Source organism: Hyla sarda, chromosome 8 (genome assembly GCF_029499605.1).
Source record: "Hyla sarda isolate aHylSar1 chromosome 8, aHylSar1.hap1, whole genome shotgun sequence".
Taxonomy (NCBI): Eukaryota; Metazoa; Chordata; class Amphibia; order Anura; family Hylidae; genus Hyla; species Hyla sarda.
Window position 1 is genome coordinate 120563472 of NC_079196.1, and position 12286 is coordinate 120575757.

The 12286-nt window shown below is 42.7% G+C and overlaps 1 protein-coding gene across 3 annotated transcripts in view; it reads right to left on the bottom strand.

Annotated features, from left to right (window-relative positions):
* Positions 1 to 12286, bottom strand: part of LOC130285550 (gamma-crystallin 2-like) — a 184801-nt gene that overhangs the window by 143705 nt on the left and 28810 nt on the right. For all 3 annotated transcript variants that reach the window (XM_056537094.1, XM_056537092.1, XM_056537093.1), the window contains exons 4-5: positions 7592 to 7674; positions 6868 to 6952 (exon numbers count right to left, since the gene is read on the bottom strand). In XM_056537094.1, the coding sequence (XP_056393069.1) occupies positions 6868 to 6952; positions 7592 to 7674 (168 nt within the window). The remainder of the gene's footprint in view (positions 1 to 6867; positions 6953 to 7591; positions 7675 to 12286) is intronic.

The window sequence follows — 12286 nt, forward strand, 5'->3', positions numbered from 1 at the left end:
AATATATGCTGAACTTGACTTGTACAGGACTTGTGCTTCCCTTGATTGCCAGGAACTAAGAGAGTGAATATACAGACTACAGTACCTTATATACTAGGGGGCTGGACTAAAGCCCATTGGTAGCTGGTTGCCTGGGGTACCTGTGCCCTTGGAAGTCTGGGTATGTCATGTGACTGCAGATCACATAACCAACAGTTTATACAGTTTGTACAACTTTATACATGTGGTGTCCCAGTACCATATTACATACCGTACCTAGTGTAGAGGTCCCCAAAGTCAGAGTAACTACGCTCAGGTAGGGTCCCTCAGATGGGACAGCCCCTAGTCGCCTCTTCTTAAGTCTAATTCTCTAATGTTAATACATGTATATATTTAATAATAATAGTATATATCTAATATAATGTAAAGTACTTACCATGTTTAGCGTCGCAGGACCTTCGGTCATGTGACCATGTTAATAACCTCTATGGTATGTTGGAGGACCTTTGGAGGTCCTTGGGTCACGTGTTATGCACAAGTATGGACCAATTAGCACTAGTCCAGCCCCTGCCCATATAAGGGAGCTATAGCCAATTATCACTCTCTTGGGTTGCTGCTCTCATGGATGCCGGACTAGTAGGATGGATCTGCGCAACTTTCAAAGACATGCTAGGCCTCAAAACCTACCGGCCTCAGCTGGACTAAAACCGTGAGCTCTAAACTACCCCCGCTAATGCTAGCATGACCACTGGACCGCAACTAAATCCCCTAAATCCAGTGGAACAGCGCCTAATACTTAAAGACTCTAAATTGCTAAAGTTCCAACCTTTGTCAATCTCCAAAGAAGCAGTTGAATGCATAGAGAGACTGTTCCATTAATGAGCTTGCAGAAAATCTTCAGTAAAAGTTATACCTGCTTCAGAAAACTCTCCGGTTGTGGACATTCTATTATTATCTACCTCCCTATCGCTCTTGGGAAAGGTGGTGGTAGGACAAGCATTACTGAGGAGCCCCCACCCTGGCGTCACGAATAGCAAGGGTTAACAAGCACTCTTTAATTACCGCACAGCTACATTCCCCATACCTTACATCCCCCAGGCTATGACATACATAATGACATTCTCAGTAGAACACATACAATAAATGTACATAGTGAATATACAATGCATTAAACACCATGTTTAGGGATAACCCTGCAGGAGAGCCCTGTGGGTCTTAGGGACTCTTCCTGAGGGGACTTAACCCCTTAAGGACCAAGCCAATTTTATTTTTGCATTTTCATTTGTTTTTTGCGTGACCAATTGTACCTCTCATTTTACCATAAAATGTACGGCGAACTCAAAATATTTTTTTTTTAGGGAGGAAATTTAAATGAAAACAATTTTGCGCATTTTGGAGGGTTTTGTTTTCACACTATACACTTTACGGTAAAAATGACATGTGTTCTTTATTCTGTGGGTCAATATGACAAAATTATACCCATGGCTAGATACTTTTATATTTTTGTACCGCTTAAAAAAAAATCTAAAACTTTTTGTACAAAATCAGTAATCTAAAATCGCCATCATCAGTATTTTTTATCGATACCACATTTGCATGTATAAAACTTTTAGAAAATGTTGTACTAATTTTTTTTATAAAATGTGACAAAAAAGCTACATTTTTGGACTTAAAATTTTTTACGTTTACGCCATTCACCGTACGGGATCATTAAAATTATATTTTGATAGTTCGGACATTTACGCACGCTGTGATACCAAATATGTTTATTTAAAAAAATTACGCTTTTTGGGGGTAAAATGGGAAAAACTGACAATTTTCATTTTTATTGGGGGAGAGGATTTTTCACTTTTTTTACTTTCTATTTTAACATTTTTCATTTCTTATTTTTTTTACACTTTTTATGTTCCCATAGGGGACTATCTATAGCAATCATTTGATTGCTAATACTGTTCAGTGCTATGTATAGGACATAGCACTGATCAGTGATCTTTTGCTCTGGTCTGCTCGATCTCAGACCAGAGCAGAAGACCCTGGGAGACGGCCGGAGCCAGGTGAGGGGACCTCCGGCCGCCATGCTGGATGATCGGATCGCCGCAGCAGCGCTGCGGGCGATCCAGTCCTCCATTCAAAGTACCGTACTGCCGCAGATGCCGTAATCTGTATTGATCACAGCATCTGAGGGGTTAATGGTGGACACCGCGTGATCGCAGATGTCGGCCATTACCAGTGGGTGCCGTGTATGACGCGAGCACCGATCCGATGCTCGCGGTCATACACAGGACGGAAATGTACGTCCTGGTGCGCGTAGTACCACCAAACCAGGACGTACATTTACGTCCGTGGTCGTTAAGGGGACTGTACAGAACTATCTTCTGTACCGGGATACAACATTACTGTTTACATCTACCACAGTAGTGCACCTACATTTATGTATTATTCTATATGCTACACATCCACACTTTTCATCTGGTGTAAGCTGCCATTGTGGCACTTGTGGTCTGCTGCAGGCATCCCCCATTGTATGCATTTTATGCTGGGGATCGCCCTTAGCAATGGACCACAAGCGCAGGATCTGCTCCCCCAGCATAAATGCACAACTGCATTTGGGGTTGAGCATTTCCTGCCATTTAAAACCATGGTTTTTTTTTTGTTCAAATCTTGTACTTGGAGATGTATAAGCTCCAAATCTAATGGGCCTTAATCACTATTATAGGCAGCATTTTGGAGCACCTGGGAGGATGGCAACATATGAGCCTTCTTGGGTGGGGCTCATAGCCTTCCTCCCTCCTCCCACTGTATGTGTGCTTAGCCACACTGGAGTGTACTGGAAGCAGGCTGTGAGTCAGACCTAATGCCTCTGTAATTGCCAACTGGCCCCTGGTATTGCCCATCGGCACAGGTAGGTTTAGTGTTATGTCCTGTGCCACTAGAGAAACCTTGGCGTTGATGTGCGGGCTCAGTTATGTCCTTCATATAAGGATATACTGGCTAATGTCTCAATTTTAACATCATTTTGAGGGTTAGTCATATGTTACTGTTTATATCTACCACAGTAGTGCACCTAAATGTATGTATTAGAATCATTCTTATGTAAGATCAGAGCGAATAGAGATGTGGAAGTGCTTGAGATACGGGGAATTAAAGACAAAGTTGTGGCTTATGCGGATGACCTGACATTCTATATTTCAAAACCACAGGTGACATTTCAAATGTATTTATGAAGGAATTCAAAAAATACGCTAGATTTTCTCATTTTAAAATTTATTAGGGGAAATGAGAAGCTCTCAATATCACTCAGAGAGGAAGCAGAAACACAACTTCAATTAGGGTTTAAGTTCAATACAGGCAATTAAGATCCTGGGAATATGGATTTCTGCGGATCTAAGATTGTTGTATAAGTTAAATTATGCCCCGCTAATAACAAATAGCCAGAGTCAGTGTATGAAATGGTCATCAAAATTCTTTTCATGGTTTGGGAGATGTGTGCTTTTTAAAATGACAATTTTACCGCGGTTTACCCCAATGTTCCTTGCCAGTAAGGGGGACCCAGTGTTTCTGCAATGGATTGAGGGTGGGAATTTTCGAGTAGACCTTTTGAGAAAAAGGGACAAGCAGAATGGGTGGATTTTAGAGGGAGAAGCAGTGGACCTTGAGCCCAATACCCAATTCCAGTTACTAGCGGAAAAAAACAACAAAGTTTCAGGAATTCTGCTGTTCAAGGGAAAATTTAAAACACACTCTCTCTAAGAACTATAAAATATGGCTCTCACATCACGAAGAACAGCAACCCTCATATGTTGTTAAGTGGGAAAGAGATTTAGGAATTCAGTTATCGGAAGAACAATGGATTAAGATTTTCACCAATGCGCACTCTTCCTCAGTTAGCGCTTTCATGCAAGAAGCAAATTATAAGTTGTTAGCCAGGTGGTATAGGGTCCCACGCTTGATTTTCAGTAATAGGCAAGGGGAGCATTGTACAAGTTGTTGGTAATGTGGGGAATCTGAAGGAAGTATCATCCATATCTTTTGGTCTTGTCCAAGATTAAAGCATTTTTGGAATAAGGTACACGAGAATTGTTAAAATAACACGGAGGAACCCCCCCTTTACTCCTGTGTTGTTGTTCTTTTGCTGCAACATAATGATGTTCCTATAAAGCAATATAAACACTCCCTGCTGGGGTTCCTAATAATGACAGCCAGGAATTGCATTCCCCTATAATGGAAACAGGAAAGTTAATGAGGTGTGGTTTATGGAAAATTTGAGGTCTGTGCGTCAAAATACTAACTCTGAATTTTTCTGCACGTGGAGGAATTGGGTACAATTCCAAGAGTCTGAGGATTATGATAAATTGATAAGAGAGTCGGTTTAGTAGGAGGAGCGGTGAGGAGGAGAGGAAAGGAGAGAAAGGGAGGAGAGAAGGGTAGGTGGGGGGAATTGGGGAAAGGGAGGGTAAAGGGAATACAGTTTGTTGTTAAGTAGTTACTCACCCCGCAAGGTAAAGTAATGTATTTAGGAAATAGATAGTGTACATACAGGTGATTGATATTTTATTAATAGCGTGCCAAAGAACGCGGCAAGGGGTACATAGGAGTACAGGAATTGTTCTTCTCTTTTCTTTTTTTGTTTTGATTTCTGAGCGAGAGACACTGGATGGAGATCTAAAGGATGTGGGGTGATATTCTTGTTTATTTTGGTGGATGTACTGTCTAATTGTAATGGTGCTTGAAACATAAACTAATCCATTTTTTGTGGGTTTTTATTCTTCTCTTTTTGGATCTGTGTACGTAGAGGATTACAGCGGATTTGTTAGACTATTGCAATGACCTACATTTTTTAATTTTAATAAAATACTCAACAAGTTTTTTTGGGTCGTGTTTATCTTATTTAGATTTTCAGGCTTAGTAGTGGAAGGCGTCTTATAGATGGAATCCATTACCAAGCCAGGGCTTAGTGTCCCAAAAACAGCTAGCGCTAACCCCCAAACATTACCCCGGTCCCCGGTCACAGGGGTACCAGGAAGTGCCATTATTTAGGCTGGGGAGGGCCAGTTACAATGGTCTTCGCCAACCGTCAGGCTGTTGCTGCTTGGTTGGTAACTGGCTGAGAATTAAAAATACTGAGAACCCTATGCATGTTTTTTTCATATATTAATTAATTAATTTAAAAAAAGGTAAAGGGTTCTCCCTATTTTTATTCTCAGCCAGATACCAACCAAGCAGCAACATCCTGACGTTACCAAGGTGGGCTTCTGGCCCTCCCCAGCCTAAATAATGCCAGTCTGTTACCGCCTAGGCCTAGGCCTAGCTGTTTTTGGGACTAAAGCTAAGCCCTGGCTTGGTAATGGATTACGTCTATAAGACGTCTTCCACAACTAAGCCTGAAAATTTAAATTATAAAAAACACGACACATTGGAAAAAAATATTTTATAAAAAAAACACTCCCCTACAGCCCTCGTTAGCCATTTTATTAAAAGGAAAAAAATGCGGTTCATCGCCGTAGTCCTACGAATCCTCCGCATACACATTTTTTGCTTTCTCCGCTGGGGAGAGTGCCCATAATGCAATGTCTTCTCAAACAGGGACCCCCCAATTGTTGCAAAACTACAACTCCCAGCATGCCCAGACGGCTGTCTGGGCATGGTGGGAGTTGTAGTTTAGCAACAGCTGGAGTCTCCCTATCTGGGAAGACACTGCCAGAAGAGTCTGTTCCCATTATACAAAACATACAACATAAACAGAGCCTTAGACTTACCACTCTGGCTCCTGCCTGTAGCTCCCCCCATAATGACATCATCACAAGAGTGGGCAGCTTCACAGACCTGGCCGGGACAATAGCGAGGGAGGGAAGTGGACCTAATCTTCTGTAATCTGTGGCAGTTTTTCTGGCGTTTTTTCAGGTGTAAAAAAAATGTTTTTTAATGTTTTGGCAGAGTTTTGACCCTGCCCTCTTGATATATACACAGCACTGCCACTGCAGTTTTTGAGCCAAAGTAAGAAGTGTATTCAAAAGAAATGGAAACTATGAAGAAAGGACTTCTACATCACCTTCCATATGGATCCACCTCCATCTTTGGTTCAACTCAAAAACAGCAAAAACAGCAGCAAAGCAGACAAGAGGAAACTTTATATCTTTCAGATCTGCATATTTAAAAGCTAAAAAAAATGTGTATGGTAAGGAAAGGAGGGTAGTGGTTATTCTTTTCAATTAAAGGAGTAGTCTTCTGCAGACTATTCCCACTCTGTTGTGCCCGGACTGGAAAAAAATAGAAAACAATCTCACTCACCTTCCTGTGTTCCCCTGAAGCGCCGCTGGTCGGTCCTCCGGTCCGGTCTTCATCCTTCTTCTGTGTGCACGGATCGTCACACGGCGCTCAGCCCATCACCGGCTGCAGCGATGTCCCACCTCGGCCAGTGATAGGTTGAGCGCCTTTGTGACAATCCATGCACATGGAAGAAGGATGAAGACTGAACCGGAGGACCGATCAGCTTTAGTGACACCCTGGAGGAATGCAGAAAGGTGAGTGAAAGTTTGTTTTCTATTTTTTTCCAGCCCGGGCACAACAGAGTGGGAATAGTCTACAGTAGACTACTTCTTTAAAGTGGTCGATCTACCCATTGAAGGAGTCATTCCTCCCATTGAAGCAAAGACAGGCTCCCTCTGGACACCTGACTAGTGATGTAATGGTCGCACTGCAACCTGGGAAAACCTGAGACAACAGTCCTTTTGTTAAAAATAAACATTGGGGCAAAAATCACAGAAAAATTTGAGAGACCACTGTGAAACACAGGTACAGACACTATATTAGGAACTACACTAACTTTACAGCCCCTGTAGCATAGTCAAATAAAAAAAATTGTGGAATACCCCTTTTAATAGTTCTTACCATAAGCATGCCTGCGAAAGACGATAAAATCATAGCTTCTCTCTCCATCCGATTTGGGTATTTATGATGGTTTAATGCCAGTTTACTAAACAAAAGGAAATATGATTTAAAGTGTTACTGTCATTAAAAACAACTTTTGATATGTAGATCAGACAAACAGCAACTTAGTGGGCTGCAGCCAAAGCAAGTGCTATTTGCAATTTCCAGATTTTCCATAGACTTTCATTGTATTTGTCTTGCTTTGTGATTGACACTTCAAGCGCACAGGCACTGCTGGTTGTGTGCAAGCTACTACCACTTTGCATGACTCACTGAAGGCCAGGGCTATTTGACTATGCTTGGAGCTGTCGGTGAGGATGTTTACCAATAGATAGGGTTCCCCGCAGATAAGGTGGCAGGGAGCCAGCATGTATGCGCCCTTGATCTCGGGTCTGACATCAGCAGTCCAACTACTGCTTTCAGAGCAAAGCAGTGGTCGGGAACCTAGGCACCGAGCAGTATATATATTTATATATAAAGGGTATAACTTTACATGCCCTTAGAAACTGATTATGGAGATGGGAATACCACTTTAAATAAATGACTTATAAATTATTTTCAGTTATTAAAATTTTCTGCAATTCTATGTTGGAGGAATAAGGCCACTAATTGTTTCACTAGTTCTGAATAACACACCATATCCGTTATCATTTGTCTTTACAATCTCAAAATAAGAAATACTTACAGTCTTTCTTTTTCAAGTGATTCATTTCCTTTACAGCTACTAAACCACTGCAATGCAACACCTATGGCCAGATCATAATGAGCCTAAAAATAAATGAATGACCATTAATTGCGGTTATGAAGCATAAATACACACATATTTCATTTAGAAATATTCACACTACAGTGATCCCTCAACTTACAATGGCCTCTACATACAATAGTTTCAACATACAATGGTCTTTTCTGGACCATTGTAACTTAAAACCAGACTCAACATACAAAGGACAGTCCAGATCTGTGAAACATGTCAATGGCTGGAAGAACTGACCAATTAGAACGGGCATTTTACTTGAAGCATATGCACCGAATTCCTGTCTGGTTGCGCCTCCCTACAATACAGGGAGGTATTACATGTTCTGTGCTACTCTTAACCTGTGCCACACTTAGCTGCTCCTTTGGACTCCAAGTAAGGGCGGCTCCATTTTACTTCTTTAGGACATTGTGTGTACTGTACAGGACCCTGAAGAAGCTCCTGTCCTCTACATAGACAGTGATTACAGCTCCCAGTAGCTCTTTCTTACTTTTATATGTAAAGACTTGCTTTATCTATATTAGTTATCTACTTTTCTTTGTTTAATTCTCACTTTTTCCTATTTTTGGAGGACATTTTGGTGGCTTCAGAACCAATTACCAGGTTTCCATAGAGCTATGGTATCAACATACAATAGTTTCAACATACAATGGTCGTCCCGGAACCAATTAATATTGTAACTTAAGGGACCACTATACTTTGAAGTAACTACAGTAGTAGAGGGTGTATTTAGGGAGAAGGATTAACCCCTTAGGGACTATTTTCACCTTAAAGACTCAGTAAATTTTCATTTTTGCATTTTTCCTTCTTCCCTTCTAAAAATCATAACGCTTTCAATTTTGCACCTACAGACCCATATAACGGCTTGTTTTTTGTGTCACCAATAGTACTTTGTAATGACATCACTTATTTCATAATATAAACTGCGGCGAAACCAAAACAAAATTATTTGTGGGGTGAAATAAAAAAATAAATGCCACTTTGTAACTTTTGGGGTCTCTCATTTCTACAGCAATTTCTGGTAAAAATGACACCTTATCTTTATTCTGTAGGTACATACAGTTGCAAGGATATCCAATTCATATAGGTTTTATTTTAATACTTAAAAAAAAATTATAAACTACATGCACCAAAATTAGTATGTTTAAAATGGCATCTTCTGACCCCTATAACTTTTTTTTATTTTTCCATGTATGGGCAGTATGAGGGCTAATTTTTTGTGCCATCATCTGGCATCAGTACCATTTTTGTTTTGATGGGAGTTTCAAACGCTTTTTATTTATATTTTTATGGTATATGAAGTGACCAAAAATGCACAATTTTAGACTTTGGTACTTTTTTCCGTGTACGCCATCGACCGAGTGGTTTAGCTAACCTAATATTTTAACCCCTTAAGGACCAAGCACGTATGAGTATGTCCCTGCACCCTGGGTCTTAAGGACCAGGCACGTACTCATACCAGGGGCGGATCCAGAGTCGAGTCTCGGGAGGGGCACTATTAGAGTATTTTGTGTTGGCGGCCCAAAAAAAAGGTGTTGCTTACGGAACTTACAATATTATTAAATGTATCATACAGTCCTTACCTTGTTTAAGACTCTTAGGCCATGTTCACATGTCAGAATAATTATCAAATATACCAATTGCCACAGAATGGGAAAGTGCTAAAGAAGTTTTTACCATTTAAAACTACAGCTTCCAGTATGACCTAAGCAGTGGTAAGGGGATGCTGGGAGTTGTTGTTTCACCCATCATTACTGCAGAACTTCTTCAGTGACTACAGCTCTGATGGGACACACACAGGAGGATACAGAATGACATCAGTGACTACAGGTGACGTCTTCTCTATAGTCTTTCCTTATCTAATTCAGATGTACATACCACCGGGACTTGTTTCAGCTAAATGTTCTCTCTGCAAAACTTGATGCCCAGACGTCTCCTCACTATGTCAGGGAATTCTGATCCTCTATATGAAAACAATAATTATTATAATACTGCCAAACACTGTATTCTTCGAATATAATACTGGCACATACCTTCTGAATATAATTCTGACACATTGTACCTCCTGAATATACAACACATTGTACCCTCTGAATATAATACCACCACACACCGTACCCTCTGAATATAATACTATCACACACCGTACCCTCTGAATATAATACTACCACACACTGCGCCATCTAAATATAATACTAGCAAACACGGCACTCTCTGAATATAATACTACCACACACTGCGCCCTCTGAATATAACACTACCACACACTGTGCCCTCTAAATGTAATACTATCACACACTGCACTCTCTGAATAGAATACTACCACACACTGCACTCTCTGAATATAATACTACCACACACTGCACTCTCTGAATATAATACTACCACACACTGTGCCCTCTAAATTTAATACTACCACACACTGCACTCTCTGAATAGAATACTACCACACACTGTACCCTCTGTATATAATACTACCACACATTGCACTCTCTGAATATAATACTACCACACACTGTACCCTCTAAATGTAATACTACCACACACTGCACTCTCTGAATATAACTTGCTGTGCAGTGCACCCTCTGAATAAAATACCCAAATGTATTGTGGCCCATAAAAAAACATACCACCCCAGAAATTCCTCATAATCTACAATATACTTCTGAAATGCAGAACACTCTGTGCCTTCACATATAGTAATAATGCCCCATCTTGTGCCCCTACATATAATAATTATGACCCGTCCTGTTCCCCCCACATAATAATGCCCTGTGCCCCTAACATATATTGCCCCCTGTGCTGTGCCCTTCACATACAATTCCCCGTTCTTTGCCCCTCACATATAATGCCCCCATCATGCGTCCCTCACATATAATGACCCCTGTGCTGTGCCCCTCACATATAATGCCCCCCGTGCTGTGCCCCTCACATATAATGTCCCCTGTGCTGTTCCCCTCACATATAATGCCCCCTGTGCTGTGCCCCTCACATATAATGCCCCCATGCTGTGCCCCTCACATATAATGCTCCTGTCATATGCCCCACACTTATAATGCCCCTGTGCTGTGCCCTTCACATATAATGCCCCCATCATGCACCCCTCACATATAATGCCCCGTGCTGTGCCCCTCACATATAATGCCCCCATCATGCACCCCTCACATATAATGCCCCCTGTCCTATCCAGTCAGGGGGCATTATATGTGAGGGGCACAGCACAGGGGGCATTATATGTTTGGGGCACATGACAGGAGCATTATATGTGAGGGGCATAGGACAGGGGGCATTATATGTGAGGGGCGCATGATGGCGCATTATATATGAGGGGCACAGGATGGGGGCATTATATATGAGGGGCGCATGATGGGGGCATTATTTGTGAGGGGCACAGCACAGGGGGCATTATATGTGTGGGGCACAGCACAGGGGGCATTATATGTGATGGGCACAGAACAAGGGGCATTATATGTGTGGGGCACAGCACGGGCATTATATGTGAGGGGAACAGCAGAGGGGACATTATGTGTGGGGCACAGCACAGGGGGCATTATATGTGTGGGGCACAGCACAGGGGGCATTATATGTGTGGGGCACAGCACAGGGGGAATTATGTGTGGGGCACAGCACAGGGGGCATTATATCATATAATGCCCCCTGTGCTGTGCCCCCCACATATAATACCCCCTGTGCTGTGCCCCACACATATAATACCCCCTGTGCTGTGCCCCCCACACATATAATTTATATGTGTGGGCACAGCACAGGGGGCATTATATGTGTGGGGCACAGCACAGGGGGCATTATATGTGTGGGGCACAGCACAGGGGGAATTATGTTTGGGGCACAGCACAGGGGGCATTATATCATATAATGCCCCCTGTGCTGTGCCCCCCACATATAATACCCCCTGTGCTGTGCCCCACACATATAATACCCCCTGTGCTGTGCCCCCCACACATATAATTTATATGTGTGGGCACAGCACAGGGGGCATTATATGTGTGGGGCACAGCACAGGGGGCATTATATGTGTGGGGCACAGCACAGGGGGGATTATGTGTGGGGCACAGCACAGGGGGCATTATATCATATAATGCCCCCTGTGCTGTGCCTCACACATAATTCCCCCTGTGCTGTGCCCCTCACACATATAATTTATATGTGTGGGCACAGCACAGGGGGCATTATATGTGAGGGGCACAGCACAGGGGGCCCCCCTGTCATGTGCTCTTAACATTTAGTGCCCCCAGTGCTTTGCCCTGCAGCACCTCACATTAAAAATTCCCCTTTCTCTCCCCCCCCCCCTAAGTTTGTAAATCCCCCTTCCCCTTCGATACAGTGCCCTTAACAGTGGCACATATTCTGTCCCCCAAATCCCCTGGGCCCTGAGCATACTCATCTTACTTACTGTATGCTGGCAGCGGGGACGGGATTTCCGGGCGCCAGCGCGATGATGTGACGTCATCGCGCCGGCCTGCAGAGGATCGCGTCCCCGCAGCTCACACGCTGTGTACTCACAGCGTGTGACTGCCTAGGTTAGTGAATGGTGGAGCGGAAGCTTACAGCTTCGGCTCCACCATTCTAGGGGGCGGGGGGCAGCAATCTCGGGGGGGGGGGGGG